A 17,422-nucleotide genomic window follows, 5' to 3' on the forward strand; every position below is an offset into this window, starting at 1 on the left:
AAATTTGGATTTTAGCTTGGCCTAGTAAATATCTAATAACTAACAATGAGCTGTGCATTTGTCCCCATTTGAATTAAATGTTTTGATGAGAGTTGATTGTTTTTCATACATCCCCAAGTGTATAAACATTCATCAAGAATATGTTTATTCAATTGCAGCCATCATTGCTGACTGAACATCTGAATTGCGGTTCCGGTTTTTGTGGGCCTGTTGAGATCTACTTTCTCCTTGTTTTCATTTTTACAATCACTTTGAATCTCATGGAAAAATACTCCAAAAAAAGAGCTATGGTGGTGGCCGGTTAGCATGATTGGTTGGAGCACGGTGCTCTTAACAGCAGGGTTGCTGGTTCGATCCCCACATGGGCCACTGTGAGCTGCGCCCTCCACAACTCGATTGAAACAACTACCTGACATGGAGCTGATGGGTCCTGGAAAAACACACTTAAAATAAATAAAAGTTAAAAAAAAAAGGGCTATAAAATTCTTAGAACCATAGCAGATTAAAAATGAATGTCACTGTGGTGTATTTGTGTGTGTGTGTGTGTGTGTGTGTGTGTGTGTGTGTTTGTGTGTGTGATGGGGTGTGATGGCTGAGTAGAAATGGAGGATACACAGAGCGTAAAATAGGAAACGGCCCATTTGAAAGATGCTTTCAAATACCAGGATTACGAGCTATAAGAATGAAGTGTGTGTGCACACTGGAGAGCCAAGCCCTTCCAGACCCAAGTGTAGGAAGTGTGAGTGTAACAGGGACTTCTCTAGAGTCTTGAGAGAACGATTCAAAGGCCCCCTCTCTGCTGCAAAGATGCAACTCAACACTTGCTCTCTTCTTTCAGATTGATGACCCGAACAGCAACCTTGAGGAGGTGATTCATGAGGCTGACGCCATCACCTCTGTGAACAACCTGGGAAGCAAGCAAGCCCTGAATACAGATTACCTGGACTCTGGTTACCAGAGAGGACAGCTATACCCGTTCTCCCTTAGCAAGGATTTCCACACGGCCACATTCACTCTCACAAATGCAGCTCCGATGACCCCATCTTTCCAGGAACGCTGGTACATGAATCTCAACAGCCTCATGGACCGGGCCCTGACCCCACAGTGTGGCGGTGGGGACGGCCTATATATCATCACAGGCGCCGTGCCCTCAGGGCACAGAGTCAAAGACAAAGTGACCATCCCTGAGTTTGTTTGGCTGGCCGCCTGTTGTGCTATCCCTGGAGGAGGCTGGGCCATGGGATTTGTCAAGCACACCCGGGACGGTGATGTCATCGAAGATGTGATGGTGAAAGACCTCGAGAAACTGCTTCCATTGAACCCTCAGCTGTTCCAGAACAACTGTGGTGAAACAGAACAAGACACAGAGAAAATGAAAAAAATCCTGGAAATGGTTAACCAAGTCCAGGATGAAGAGCGAATGGTGCACTCCAAAGAGAGTTCTCGTCCCCTTCCCAGCACAGAGAGCAAGAAGTCTGCTCTGCTGCCTCCAGAGGCATCTGAGGAAAGGAGTAGCTTTCTCGGAAAACTCATGGGCTTTATTGCTTCCCCATTCATCAAGCTTTTCCAATTAATCTGTTACCTTGTGGTAGGAATCCTGAAAAACACTGTGTATTTGCTGTGGTGTGTCACCAAGCAGGTGATTAATGGCATAGAAAGTTGCCTTTACCGCCTAGGTTCCGCCACCATCTCGTACTTCGTGGCTATTGGGGAAGAGTTGGCAAGCATTCCCTGGAAGGTGCTCAAAGTCATAATGAAAATCATCAGGGCCATTCTGCGGATCCTCTGTTGTCTGCTGAAGGCCGTTTGTCGCCTTCTGGGCATCCCTGTCCGGGTCCTTATGGACGTGGCCACTTTCCCTGTGTATACCATGGGCGCGATTCCAATCGTGTGCAAGGACATTGCCGTGGGGCTTGGTGGCATCGTCTCTCTGCTCTTTGACACTGCTTTTGGCACCGTGGGTGGCCTCTTTCAGGTTGTTTTCAGTGTCTGCAAGCGAATTGGCTACAGGGTTACTTTTGACAATTCTGGGGAGTTATAGAACTCAAAACATTAATAGCATCCCGTCACAGTGAATTTGATTTTTTTTTTTTTTAATAGAAAAAGCCGGAATACTTTGTACAGTGGGTTTCTATTCATTGTCACTGATCATTATGTTTTGGCCTTTGGTGGGGATGTCTACATGTTTTTGCAAAGGAAGATGGTACAATTTAGACTTGACCCAAGAGAAATGTTCAGGGTGGAGTTATGTGTGGGTCATCTATCTGCTATAATATGGGCAAACTTCTAAACCATAACCTTCAGTGTTTTACTCTGATACAGATGATCACCTGAGATACCCTGGTGTTCATTTGTGATCATTAAAAATTACAGAAGAGGGAAGAGGACGACTTTAAACCAAAGGGTTTCTGAGAAAAGGAGAGAGGCATCTTGTTTCTCCTGTTACTCTCTGAGACTTAAGACAACACCGATATAAATATTCTTGGCCAATTTGTTATCATTTGCTTCTCTTTCTCCCCAACTCAGCTGACCTTGGTGAGGTACAGATATGCTTTCCTGTTGAAATAACTTTTTTAGAATATAGAATCTGCTATATCTCTTAGCTTCCCATGGCTCCCAAGATCCCATAAGATTTTTTTTCTTTTTCTCCAAAGTTGAATTTGCTGCATTTTTCTTTTGCATAATGATAAACATTTTATGCCAAATGTGGCATAACAAACTTTGAATGCAAGGGTAAGGATTGTGTACAGGTCTTCTCAGGTATAAAGAAAGCACCGGGTCAGAGCCCTTTTCTGAGTAGGTGCCGTAGTTTCGAGGATATCCCTAGCAAACTTGCATTAACTTGACATGTATTAAATCAGTGACTGACAAGATGGAGCTTAAAGACCTACATGTTAAGCTAGTATGAAAATTCATATTCTGCAGCCTACTAGAATCAGTCTTTCTTATACGTCAAGCACGTACCCTGTCTGTCCTTAAATGATTGTTTTGGTACAAATGTATAGAAAAGAGCCACAAAGTAAGAACTCTTCTAGTCATTTTGGAGGGGGCAAAAAAAATCTATCTATCTATCTATCTATCTATCTATCTATCTATCTATCTATCATCTATCTATGTATCTATAGATAGGTAGATAAATCTCCATGTACATATATATCCAGTTTATATATGTATAAACTTGATTGAGAATTATCTCTTAGGCAAATTTTTTGTAGAGTATTTGAGGTTAGAAAACATAACTGTCCCATCAATGAAAATTTGGTTTGAGAGCTAATCCGCAATGTTTTGGTCAAGTACTTGTCATTTTAAATCCTTCACTGAAAATGATACGAGGAGGAAGCAGAACCTCCCAGACTTTGCTCTGCCTTCCCCCGCGGAGAATGACTCATGTGGATTTTTCTGAGTGTTCGAAAGCATTGCTGTGAAGTGAAAAATGGCCAAGCATAAAATACTGGTCTTGGGGGTGCAGCACACCATTCATCTGAAAGTCAGATACAAAAACTTGGGGTCTAGAAAAGCAACAAGGAGAGAATGATGAGCCAGCTATTCTGCATCGGGTTGGTGGACGAGAAATGGAAGTGTAGTGAGATAAATTTTGCAGACAAATAATTGAATAGGACCCCAAGTGGAAGAGTAGCCAGCAAGCTGCCATCCTGACCAATCTGTGATGCAGGGTTAGGGTGCATGACACCAGACTGGGAGCTGTGAACTAAATTTAAGAGTCTTGAGCAGTATTTTATCAACACGTCTGTTTGTGAACATAGACATCTATAGCTGGGCTTCCCTTCGTCTCAGCAGCGTGAAGACACATGGAAGGGTGAGGGTACTGATGGGTCAAGAATCCTGCCACGTGAAAGAAAGAGAATCTTAGAAGTGACCAAAGAGACAGTCTAGCGAAACCCTCATTTGATGAGTGAGGCACCGGGAGTCAACAGGCTTGCCTTCAGTTTCACGGCTAACTGTTGACATTTTAGGAGCCAAGGTCTTTTGCACATGTCCCATCACACCTGGGATGTCAGATAGGCAGTGTGGTACTATTCAGATGCCTCCCTGGACCATGGCAGAGTTTTCTCCATCATCCATCCCACAAACTAATCACAGTTGGATTTGGCCTACGTGATGACGTGATCAGCCATCCATGCACAACGTCTTGCTTACTGCCTCCCACGGACTCTATATTGCCTCGTAGTACACTCTTGCAAACTGAAAGGCCCAAAGAGGTCATCGATGGCAGCTCGAACCCCATGGCACCATGCAAGGAGCATGGTATCCAGACTGCTTCTTGAGAGCCATTTGAAAGTGTCTTCTGTTTCACTGATAGTTGTTCAGTGTCTTATTTATTGATTCTTGTGTGGCCATTTTTGAAATCTGGGAAGGGATAATAAAGCAGAAAATATCCTTAAGGTTAGGTGGCTGAGATCCTCCACGCTGGACCACTCGTGTTGGCTGTATCTCTGGTTTACTGGCTCTGGCTCCAGCAGGTAACTAAACTGCTGGGCTGCTCCCAAAGAGCTATTTTGGGCTTTGAGATGGGAGTTTGGGTTGATGAACCCCATCTCTGATTTGAAGATTTTTTCTGTGGCTCTGTTATGTTCTCAGGCCGTCGGAGGTCAACCAACTCTTCATCATTATGGAGCTGCTTTCCTAGTGTGTGGATCAGCCATGCTTTGGGGAACTCCTCTTTTCCATTGTGTCTTTTGAGTATTGGCTCCTCACTCAGCATCAATACTTCCACCTAAATGCAGACTAGGGAGTTGGGAGAAGGTACTAGAGTGAAGCACTAGAGTGGTCATTCATTCATTCATTCATTCATCCACCAAATATGTATTTGAACATCAAAGGTTGCAGAGGACACTACATGGATCTCATCTTTGAAGGGTTCAGAAATCTAGTGGGGAGACCACATAGTACAACTGATACATGTAACACATCATAGTAAGTGCTGCAGCAAAGATACTAGCAGCATGCTTTCTGGAGCACAGGAGGAAAGACCACAGAACCATGGCTCTTCGGGAAGCTTTTACAGAGGGTGTCACAAAGCATTTTGACATTTTCAAGCTATGTACAATACTCTGCACCTTGCAATGCTCAATAAAGTAATTGCTGATGACTCATTAGCCGTTTTGCAAAATGTCTGAAGGGGAAGAATCCTAATGGTTGATACGAGATTTAAGGATTTTTTAAAAATTTCATTTTCTTCTTGATCCACATTAACTCAAGCAACTTTCCACTTACATCTGGCTTTTGTTTGTTTTCTAATTTTTGAACCCCACAAGGGAAAACAGAGGTTAGATCAGTGAAATAGACCTTAAGACTACTTTTCATTGTTGTTTCTCTGAAAAGCTATCTGGTATAGCAAGATTTGTGGTATGTCCTTCATAAATGAGCACCAAAAGGCTTATTCACTGAATCTGAATCACGAAAAAATAATAGAAACACTCTTAATTATTGGTTTATTCATTGGAAACTCCCACAGTGTCAATAATAACAAGCAGTATGAAGGGGGACTGTCTTTTCTGTGGCTTTTAGTAGGGCACCCCCTCTGGGTGGAGGTGGCAGTAATTCTCAGCTGCCTTTCCAACATCGTCAAGATCTTATGGGTGATTCTGTGTCTTGTTCCGCATTTTCCCTAAGCTCACCACACGATACGCATTTTTCAGAATGTTACACTCTGAGCGATATAATATGGACTCCATGGCTTTCATAAATGGGTTCTCAGGTTTCACGTCTCTTTCCATAGGTATTTCCCCCCAGGTCATGGCTTGATTTCTAACAATTAAACTCCAGACCGATTACAGTTGACCCTTGAACAACTCAGGCTTGAATTGTGTGGGTCTACTCGTACGTGGATTTTGTTCAATAAATACCTGTACTGTTTTTGATCCATGGTCAAGAATCCACAGATGTGGAGGGCTGACTATATGCATTGTTCTATACCATTTTACATAGGGCACTTAAGCATCTGTGGATTTTGGTATTCACAGGGGATTCTGGAATGAATCATCCACGGATAACAAGGGACAACTTAAATTTTGGGGTAGTCAAAAGTTATACATGGCTTTCGACTGTGCAGGTGTCAGCGCCACTAACCCCCATGTTCAAGGGTCAACTGTATTTTTAAGCTTAAATTTTAACAAAGGAAGTGCTCATAACCACTAATTATTATTTATTATGTTGAGTGTATAGGCGTCCATAGTGAGATGCTCTCAGAATGTGGATCAGGGTTTCTCCTGGAGACAGTATCGCCGAGTGGTTAGGAACCCAGGCTCTGGAATCAAAAGCACTTAGGCTCAAATACTGGCTTTACCAGTTACCAGCTGTGTAGTGAAGTGGGAAGCTTACTAACTTGGCCAAGTTACTACCCAAAGCCTCAACTTCTTCATCTATAAAATGGGGCTATTAGTACCTAGCTCAGAGGGTTGTTATGAGAATTCAATGAGTTAATGTAGCTGCAGGATTCATTACCACGCCTATCACATGGTAAGTGCTCAGTAAATGTTAATTATTGCTTCTGCGGCTGTTGGTAATATCCACATATCTTGGATGAAATTGGCTGGAAGTTGCCTTGGAACTCAGGCAATTTCTAGATCAGAGCTGAAATGGCCAGGGTTCAAGTACAGCCTGGGAGTTGAGGTCATGAATGAAAATGAAGGAATCCACAGCTTCATCAGTGGTGTCAACATATCTGAAGAACACAGGTGATGGTTGCACCGAGAATCTAGAAAAGAGTTCCTGAGAACAGGAACTCTATCTGTTTCCAGCACTTCAGGAAGGGAGGCATGAGCATTTCTGGTCTCTGGAATAGAGAGGCATTTGGGCCTCCACTCGCCTAAGGCCCCTTTCTTGCTCAGTTCATGGACTTATAACAGATTCTGTTTCCCAGGGACACTGTGGCTTGGAAGGGAATGAACTAGGCAGAGAATATATGATTTTAGCTGCTGAAAAGAATCATAGCCCTTACTGTAAATAGTCATTTTTCTTTATTCTTTAGCCTCTTGTGAGTGAAGGCATGAATTAGTGCCCTAAGGCTAATCGGTCACGGGGTATTGATAAGGTAGACTTGCTGGACCCCCACAGCTGATCGCTGTACTAGAATGACCCCACCTACCCCCCCACCAACTCACCCTCACTAGGTACAGTCCCCAAGAGGCCCTGCCTGTCATCCTCAGTGCCACCTGGGTGGTCTCCTCCCACCTGTAACACCTACGTCCAAAGCAGATGCTCACAGCATGTTTGGACCTTGCGGGCTTGTGTATGATATAAAACTGCATGCTGTCTCTGAAGATTGAATAATTTTAAAATAAGAGATTATTATTATTTTTTTTAAATGACAACACAGGACGTTGTGGGATGCTGAGGGTCATTTCGTTTTCTTTTTTTCTTTCTTTATTGGGGAACAGTGTGTTTCTCCAGGGCCCATCAACTCCAAGACATTGTCCTTCAATCTAGTTGAGGAGGGCGCAGCTCAGTTCCAAGTCCAGTCGCCGTTTTCAATCTTGGGTTGCAGGGGCACAGCCCACCATCCCATGCAGGAATTGAACCAGCAACCTGATGTTCAGAGCTCGCGCTCTAACCAACTGAGCCATCCGGCTGCCCCAAGAGATTATTTTTATAAAGAAGAATCCACACTAATCAGATGAACCATAAGATAATTTTGATGATTAAGAAATATTAAGAGGTCTTCTTATTCTGTGTCCTGACTTGGCCCACGTAATAAATCACTCTGGTTCAAACATAAAAAAAAAGTCATGCTGGCAGATGCTCAAAGCTCGTGGACTTAGCTCCTCAGCCACCCTTTTTATTGGCAAGTTCCACTCTCTCCTCCTGGCTGGGCAGCTTGTCATCGCTCTGCCTCCCACTCCAACTGATGCACCTACTAGGTGCCTCCTGGGCTGCTAAGATTTGACCCTTCAGGACTGGCTTGCTTCTTTCATTTTGAAATAGTTACACCCCAGAAAGATCACTTTTCCAACCCAGAACCCCTTCCCTGAGGACACTGCTCAGATAGCCCCAGCCAAGAGAGGTACTGCCTCCGGGGCACCTTAAACACACCCAGGAGGCTCCTGGGCAATAGGGGAGAAGTTACAAGGGGAACAAGGGGGCTTTGGCTCATGTAACCACCCAGAGTTAAACTTCCGTGGTTTTAAAAGTGTAGAAAAATGTAATTTATGCTTAATGAAAAGGGCTTTGAGAATAATTATAATTTGGTGGTAGTAGGGGAGCAGGGAGACGTCTAAAGATGTTTTAAAACAGCTCTCATTAAGATTCTCATATATATCTATAGGTCCTTCCTAAATACAAGTATAATGTTGGACTCCCCTTGTTTATCTGAAAAAGGTTCTGGGCTTCCTTTTCATCTGATGATGACAGACTCACCCATATAGAACCCTGGAGTCTTCAGAAGTACTTTCACCTACAGGGATTTATCTGATCTTCCCGAATACTGCATAGATTAGTGTGTTGGTGGTTCACCCACAATCGTCCAGACACTGACAACAGGACTCTAGGACTCCCATCCTCTGTCCTTAGGGAGTATTTGATTCTCCTTTGGATAGGAAATGAGCACACTCACTGAGATGGACCAATATTCAGTAAACAACAGGTGTGTGTGTGTGTTTAACTTTATGGGTACAAAGAGAAGTTCCACCCAGGACTGTGCTGAGCAATACTAGTCTGATTTGGACCATCACAATCAAGAAGCATCCTGAGGACTCGGTGTTATAGGAGAGGCCAGTCATAATAAGAGCATCCAGAATTTTTGGCATCTTTAGAAGGAAAATGAAATTCGAGGTCAAATTTGCCATGAATCCTGCATGAACATTTCTTTAAAGAGCTATGGTATAGAGTTTTGGTTTTTTTGTTCTGTTTGTTTATTTGTTTGTTTTTAAGCCTGCCCTCTGGGTTCTATAGACCTGGGTTCAAGTCTTCATTATCCTGTGATGCTTTGGGGAAAGCCTTCAAACCTCTGTGAGCTTTTATTCCTTATCTATAAAATGTCGATAACAAAAACCCCATGGGTTGTTGTAAGGATCGAATGAGATAATATGCTCAGTAAACTATAAATTATCATAGAAATATGAAGATTTATTGTTCTAGGAGGCTCCAGGGTTGGTTCTATTTCCTTAAAAATTGTTGCATGGTTCATTTTTTAAAAGGTGAGTAGATATAAATGAAAACTAAAGCAGATATCCAGAAAATGTAAATGGCTTAGCCAAAAATTGAGTTTGATAGTAGATGTTGAATGTTATGCCCTGGGAAGGCTTTGAACTTAAGCTACTCAGAATACTGCCTATTACTTACTCTTCAGTCCTATTTTCTTAAAACTCAAAAAATCCCCTCTTCAGTAGACTTCTCTGCACACATCCCATGCCCTTTTGCTTTCCTCCCATCTGAGTCAGCTGAATCTCTAAAATATTAGGCATCGGAAAGAGACACTATATGAGTCATATAACAATAAGAGCTGAAAAGAAGCAGGTGCCAGAGTGAAAAGTCACAGGGGAGCCTCTGAGAATGGGCAGAAGCCGCCCAGACCTCTCCTGACAGCCTGCACACTGAAGGCCAGCCCCGGCCTGCCACTGCGTCATCCATCCCCAAGAACACCAGGCAGCAGCTCCTAGGATTCAGTCCCTGGAGGTTCTTTGAAGTGTGTGTTTTCTCAAGATAGCTGTTGATTGGACAAATCATGGGTATCCTGTTCCCTGCATTTAGAAGCAAACGTCCAAGCAATTGGAAGTCTCAGAGGTGAGGAGTCAGCAGGCTGTTGAAAGGGAAGGGTGCTCCTAGGACACACAAGACCTGAGTTGACTTCCTGTGACTCACTGTACCTTTTCTGGAGGGCACCACTGGTATATTTACAAAATAAGAAGTAAGGGATGGACAGGCGATCCTTAGGGTCTAGCCAAATTGCAGGTAATTAATCTTTGCTTTTCAACAAGTACTTTCCTATCATTGAGTCAGAGACGCTGATCAGTTTTATCAACGTCTCTCTCCTGTGTGAGGGTTACCAGAAGTCAGAGAAATCTTCTGGCACAGTATTGGGAAGGACTCTGTGTCATCATCGTCCCCATCACTATCAGCATTTACTCTTTCCAGACTTGCAAAAGTCGTTGGCGGGGTTACGTTCAGGTGGTAGCCAATCTAAGAGCATTTGCAAATGTCCTAAACGTGCCTTGCTCCCAAATAACTGCCCCCCCCCCCGCAGTCTGCACTGATGAAATTTCACCCTTGGTTCTCTTCCCTTTGGCTTTCTCTCTTTCCCATGAAAACTACAAATAGTCGCAGGAGAGTTTGCACATTGTGTCAATACTAACAACTTAGAATAAACGGTCTTATGAAATCCCTCCCACTACGTGGAACAACTCCTACACACCGCAGTGGCTTTAATAGGTGAGAGGCATGGTGGGAAGCTCTGTGCTGAGGATCAGGGGCGCCTGTCTTACCTTCCCACGGGGCCAGAGCCTTGCACAGGTGAGCCCTTTATTGTGAAGTCTGAGGATAAAGCGAGGTGCCCTTTAAGAAACATCGCCAACAAATTGCTCTCTATGAGTCAAATACAAGCTCAGCCTGTAATGGATCTAAGTAGAAATATACACCAAAAAGAAGTGGCAAGGTGTTCGGACTAAGTCCGAGTTGTTCTCGGATTTGTGCCCAAGAAGCTGCAAGTCCAAAGACGCACCAGGGGGTTGAGTCTAAGACCTAGGTTTATTGAGACTTACTGACTGGGGACAGTCTCCAGTGACCGGTGACCGCCAGTCCCAGAGGGGTAGTGATCCGCGCACAGGTGGAGAAGAACCAGGGTTCCATGGGAGAAATCATGTGGCAGGCCCTGCTTCCCAGGAAGCATCCCAGGAAGACGGAGACCTTGACTGCTGCCAGGTCAGCTGCCTGTGGGCCAGGTCCCTACACAGGCTGTGCCTGCTGCACTCATAAACAGTGGCGTGCTGGTCAATGTTGAACAACCAGCTTTTTTTGGGGGAAAAAACCTGATCTGTAGTGTTTGCCAGTGTCTCTAGTATAAATATTCCCACCACGGCTGATTTCAAGCTGCCGGTGTTGCTGAAAGCAGAGTCGAGAGCAGATGCAGGCAGTCCAGGTTCCTACGCTGGTACAATCGTTGGGAGCCACCCCCGCACCCCGCACCCTCATAACCCAGTTGAGTGCATGGAGATTTATACAGAAAAAAATATTATTATAGAAAAAATTTTAAAAGATTTATATAGGAAAAAAGGAGTTGATCAGCCATAGGATGGCAGAGAAAGAAAGATCACCAAGACAGACACCTACCGTGCCCATATGACTACTGGCCAGGAGAGGGACGGGCTTGGCAATTTGAACTTTGAATATCTGCAGATCCAAAAGCTATATCACCTGCCCTGCAAAATGAATGCATCGGGTTGTTTTTAGCTCCATGTCATTAAACCTTAACTTACCTAACACCTCTTTTTCCATCCCATTCTTCCATCATGACCTGGCTTCCCATGTTGGCTTGCCTCTATGGTGAGAGAACCCTGAACACATAGATTTCAAACCCTCTTCACAACGCTTTATCATAGCAAATTTTAACACAGTGGCTTCCCGTGTAGCTTATGAATGTAATATATTAAGATGCTAATAGAAGTGTTCCAGTCTATGTATCAGTTCTATTCTTTAGTGTAAACTATGTATCACTGTGGTGTTGCCCTTAACCTCTCATGTGCTCACGTGCAAATAAATCCTTCTTTCTAGAGCCCATCGCTTCTGAAAGCTCATCACAGCCTACATCTGAGTTTTCAAATCTGAGAAAATACCTCAGGTTGTGATGTCCAAATCAACACAGAGAATTCTGCACAGCCCTGGTTAGCTTTCCCTGAAATACCACTGCCGTATTTCCATCTCCTCCCTCAAGACTTAACTTCTTAGCCCTGTAACCTCTATTCATGAATCAGATGTGGTAAGAACGTGTTGAGAATCAGTAAAAACTCATCTGCTGCCATTATACTTCAAGATTGTGAAATGCATTCATCAGGATTCCGTTGGTCGCATACAACAGAAACCCCTTTCAAGCTAGCTTAGTCCCAAATTTACTGGATCATGTAACAAAAGCTTGGAGAGGGCCTATTCTTTTTATTTTTTTATTGGGGAATATTGGGGAACAGTGTGTTTTTCCAGGACCCATCAGCTCCAAGTCAAGTCGTTGTTTGCAATCTAGTGGAGGGCACAGCTCACTGTCCCCGTATGTGAATTGAACTGGCGACCTTGGTGTTATGAGCACTGCGCTCTAATTAACTGAGCCAACCGGCTGCCTTGGAGAGGGCCTATTGATATCAGGGACTCACATGATGACATGACTGTCACACCCTCTGTGTTGTCTTCATTCTCCCCTAGAGTAGATGGTCTTTCTTTATACAGCATGGAACATGGTCACGTGTTGCTCTGGATAGCTACCCTTATGGCCTCATAGCCTGTGAGGGAGAGAAGCTTCTCTGTTATCTCTGTCTAGGAAAATCCCCAGGAAAGTTTTTTGTTTTTTGTGTTTTTTTTTTTTTTTTCTGCCCAGTTTGGTACAGTCCCTGTTGGGCCAATCACTGTGGCCAGAAGGATATGATAAGATGATTGACCCAGTCTGGGTCATGGATCCATGTGACGGTGGTAGTAATTGTCATAAGAAAGACGGGGGAGGAGTGGTGCAAGGTAGACTACTACGATAGTCTTCCATAGACTGACCCACAGCTTGACGTACACATATAACGATGGCCTTTAAATACGGAAGATCTCTCATGATTTACAAAGTTCTTTCACATTTATTAGTGGACTCCATCTGAACCATGGATATTTTGGCTTCCATCTTCTCATTTAAAACAGAAGCTCTGGTAACTCTGCGCCAGGATTTTTACAAGGCCATAATGAGCCAGAGCTGAGCAGACAGTTTGTCATGGGTCCCATCATTTCTCTATCAGTTGTCCGACCTGACCAACTTTGCTCATTTAAGTTATTTGCTTAGCTCCTGTAGCCACTTGGATTTCTTAATCCCTAACGTGATCTCCTTTCATTCGTTTCTATCCTGTGAGCACTAATTATCCCAATTTTATAGACTTTAAATCAAGATTTAACTGACTTTCCTAGGATCACACAGTTAGAAGGTGAGACCCAGAGATAAAGGTTGACCTTAGAGTTTAAGGCTGCTCAGGGTCACTCTCTCAGGTTGAGTAGGTTGCGCACTGCACAAACTCTGGGAATTGCTTTCACACCATAGGCTGTGACTGGAGCCTGCAGGAATTGTGTCGTCAACACCATACATGGAAACCCTGAAATTAATTTCCCTTCTATTTCATCATAGTTATAATACTGTCACAAACTTGGTTAAAATAAGTCAGTTCTTTCAAATGTTTATTATAGAACAAATATTCAGATGACTAAGTGCAATGATGAATGATTAGTTTGGAATAAAGACCAGTCAGTCTTACTACAGATGGCTACCTTGTCCAACACATGGAAATGATGTAGTTAGATCTGCAATGAAGAACTTGCTCCCTAATGGCCACAGTTGTTTTAAAGGTTGATATTGTTGTGTTTTCATTTGCTTTGCTTTACAAGTAACCCAATCTGTTTTGCTCCCTTCAACTTGAGCCACTGTCCAGAGCTGTCAGTTAAGTCTTCTAGTGCATTGGTCTGCAGAGACAACATTGCGTCAGACGAGGAACCTAAACTCAAGGAACCTATCTTCAAGTTGACCCTCTGATTGATTAGTTCCCTAAGTGTCCTGGCCTGTGTGTTTACACATTCCCAGAACAAATGTGACCCTGGAGAAGTATTGATTTATTACCTGTTAGTACTGTGTTGTGAGAGTGAGAAGGCGGATGAAAACGGCTTAGCCCATTGCTGGGCACATAGAAAGTGCTTCCTCAATAGCCTCTATTAGGAAGAAACGTCATGAGCCATGGTGTCCTGCTTCCTAACTCCCTTGACAGGCTATTGTGTGGAAGGTAGGAAGTCCAGGTGCAGATTTCTGATTCTGTTGCAAGTGTTCACATGCCACAGCCCCGGGAGCCATGCCTCTTCTCTGAGAAGCATTCGCTGCTACTCTATGCAGGGCTCCAAACTCCAAACTGTTGGCGTTTGGAAGGTGATCTGATCATCCGCACACGTCTCTCTCCAGTACAGTTACAGAAGGACTGATTCTCAGAATTACTCACTGTGAGAAATTAGAAATGGTCTAGGCCTTTCTCCAAATGCTAACCTTATGTAAGGATACTACACTGCTTTCTTTGCAAGGATGAATAAACACAATTTTAGGGGGTCAACTTAGACTAAGTCAGTGAAAAGAGCAAAGAAGGAATCAGTTGTTCAATAATGAGAAACTCCGTCCACCCCCACCGAGGGAGAGAGTGGTTTTGAATATAAAGAAAATGCCACCGATCAGTAAAGAAACTCCAAGATCTATTCACATTTTTTTAATTACTGAAAAATGTAAGCAGATCTTATCCTTGAAAACTATTTTATTCCTACCCTTTATCACACAAATAGTCTTTCCCTTGAGTGAATGTCCTAATCAAAGAGTTCATTCCCCTGTTCATCAAGAGTACACGGTGATCCCCAGCTCCCCAAAGAAGAGGTTCCCACTGTCTCTGAAGTTGCTGGAAACATTCCGTCCCCTCTGCCAGTTGAAAAGTTCTGCCTTTTCCCCACAAACCTTTAATTTTTTTTCCTTCTGATGTCCTGTAGTTTTCTCTATAGGAAAGCTTTGTTGATTTTTGTAAAGGGGATGCACTCTCTGTAGAGCTGATTAGACAGGTTCTGTCTTCCTCCCTATGCTATGAATACACTGTAGCAGCAAAAAATGTAATAAAATAGCTAACTACAAGAGCCCTGTACTCTGTTTTGATATAAACTACAATTGCAGTCATGCAGAGAAATAATACGAACCAACAAATGATAACATTTTCAAATAAAGAAGAAGAGAATGAGGAGGAGGGATCCGACTCAAATTAAAGGCAAACTGTAAGGCAACGAAGCAAGCTCTGGTCTCTTCACATACATTGCTCCTGCCCCTAGTGCCTGTGAAGAACGGACTGGCTCCTCAGCAGGTGAGTAAGCCTGGGAAGAAAGGGCGCGATTCAGAGAGTTGTGTGCTCTGCGCTGGTGGGTTTTAAAGGTTTATATTCTCCTTCTGTTTCTCAAGAGAAGAAGACAAGGGCTTTCTCAGAAGTGACACCGAACTTCGCTTTATCTTTTAAAATGAAAATTCTGACCCCTAGATTTGTGTGAAGCTCATGGTGTGTGGAACATTTTTAAAGATAATTTTCCGAAGCCATAAAACATGGCTGTGTGTGGGAAACAGTAGTGGCTCCTAAATTGTAGCAGCTCTGAGCTACATGGCCGTAATGAACTCAAAGTGAACTCTTCCAGGCTTTTAAAAAACTGGCTTCACCCACTTATTAAAACCCCAGCCTATTAAAGACTTAGCCTTACTTGTGAAACTTGAGACAGCCACTTATGCTGGTAATTTGTTCTGCTGTCCTTGTTTGAAATGAACTTGAATTAAAGGAATTTTTGGCATTTTTCTGAACCCACAAGTAATGGGTTGCATTTTTTTGGTTCTTTTCTTTTTCCTTCATTCCTTCCTTTTTCCTTTCCTTTCCTTTCTCTTCTTTTCCCTTCCCTTCCTTTGTCTTCCCTTCCCTTCCCTTCCCTTCCCTTTCTACTCTAGGAGCTGAGACCCCAGAGATGAACAAGACCCAGGCACTGCCTTCAAAGAGCTCACAGGTTGGTGTTCAGGTGCCAGGCGAAGCCTGCTTTCCTTGACAAGGGTCAGCTTGAACAGAGACGAGTAAGAAGTTGTGTAAATAGCCAACTTCAGGATATGGAGCAAGAAGACAAAGAGCCTGAAAACTGCCACTCAAAATACAAGTCGGTACACAGAAAACATACCAGAGTTGGCCAACAATGAAATGACTCACCCCATTCGATGCAGGGGGAATGGGTACCTCCTCTCTGCAGATATTATGCTGTGCAAAAACTGTCTGTGTGTTTGCCCCTGGCACTGGACTGCCTTAGTCATCTCTGTATCACTCTTCCCAGACTTACCTTAGTCATCTCTGTATCACTTTTCCGAGACTTACCATCTACCACACTTCCTGGCACAGAGCAGGGTTCATAAATAATTGTTGGATTAAACAAACATTCAAGAAGGAATGTCCTCACTGGGTGGGAGTTTGAACTATTAGGTTAGTGCAAAGGTAATCACGGTTTTTGCTATTATTTTTAACCGTTTAAACCATAACTACTTTTGCACCAACCTAATAGAAGAATTCCAAGATTTCTTTCTCCTCAGAGATTCTATGATCCTGTAGAGAGCCTGGCATGTGACAGGTGCTCCCTAAATATGGAATCAGATGACGCCTCCTTAGTGTTGACTTTATACGTACCCATGTTTTATCTCCCCATATAATTAGGTCACCCTTTCCTACAAGCGTGGTAATATTTACAGAGCACTTTGTTAATCAATTTGTGTGTATTATCTCACTTAATTTTCACAACAATCCTAGGAGGTAGTGTTTTGGTTTCTATTTCTGTATAACAAACCACCCCATAACTTAATGGTTTGAAACAACAGTTTATTATTATCTGTCATGTGTTGTGGGTTGACTGGGCCCGGTTGAGCATTCTTATTGGGGTCTCATGGGGTTGCTGAGGCCGCAGGCATCTGAAGGCCCAAAAGGGCTGGACGTCCAAGATGGCAGCTAATGCTGACTGTTCAAAAGGCGTCTACACCATGGCCTCTCCAGTGCTTGGGTTTCTCACAGCATCATGGCTGAGTTCCAACAGACAACATGACAAGAGACCAGATAAAACGACTTAGCCTCACATGATCTAGACTTGAAAATTCCAGAACATTGCTCCTGTCACATTCTCATGGTCAAGTAAGTCACTGAGGCTGGCCCAGATTCAAGGGGCCAGAACTAGACTCCATCTATTGATGGAAGAATGGCAAGGTCATTTCAGAAGAGCAGCTAAGATGGGAAATATGGTTGCAGGCATTTAAGGAAAATACCGTAAGATACATCTGCCGTAAGTATCAAGTATTAATACCCCATTCTATAGGTGAAAAAATTTTGAAATAACTAGTTAGGGCATATGGTTAGCTTGCTTCTTTAAGGCCAACCAAATCCACATTCCCTCTGATTTCTTAACCATTATGCTCCACTTAAGACACTATTCTAAAAGTTAAATAATGAAAGATTCACCCCTTTAAAAGATGCAGTATTATTTTCAAGAATATAAAAACATAAATTCTAGTAAAACTTATAAACTAGAAAGATGTGTTCTAGTAGGATTTGGGATGTCATGTTTGTGAAACATTATTGAAGAACTGCCTTTTGTGGAGCTGCTTCAGTGATCCAGGTAGTTATACACGATATATATATATTCAGTTAATCCTCCCAAT

At 43.1% G+C, this 17,422-nt stretch overlaps 1 protein-coding gene across 1 annotated transcript in view; it reads left to right on the forward strand.

The window, feature by feature from the left end:
- ENDOD1 (endonuclease domain containing 1) overlaps positions 1–5,117 on the forward strand; it is a 34,122-nt gene extending 29,005 nt beyond the window's left edge. Inside the window, exon 2 of the mRNA XM_033120119.1 lies at positions 839–5,117. Within this exon, the coding sequence (XP_032976010.1) occupies positions 839–2,041 (1,203 nt within the window). The 3' untranslated portion in view covers positions 2,042–5,117. The remainder of the gene's footprint in view (positions 1–838) is intronic.
- The last annotated feature ends 12,305 nt before the right edge of the window (positions 5,118–17,422 follow it).

Source organism: Rhinolophus ferrumequinum, chromosome 11 (assembly GCF_004115265.2).
Source record: "Rhinolophus ferrumequinum isolate MPI-CBG mRhiFer1 chromosome 11, mRhiFer1_v1.p, whole genome shotgun sequence".
Lineage (NCBI taxonomy): Eukaryota > Metazoa > Chordata > Mammalia > Chiroptera > Rhinolophidae > Rhinolophus > Rhinolophus ferrumequinum.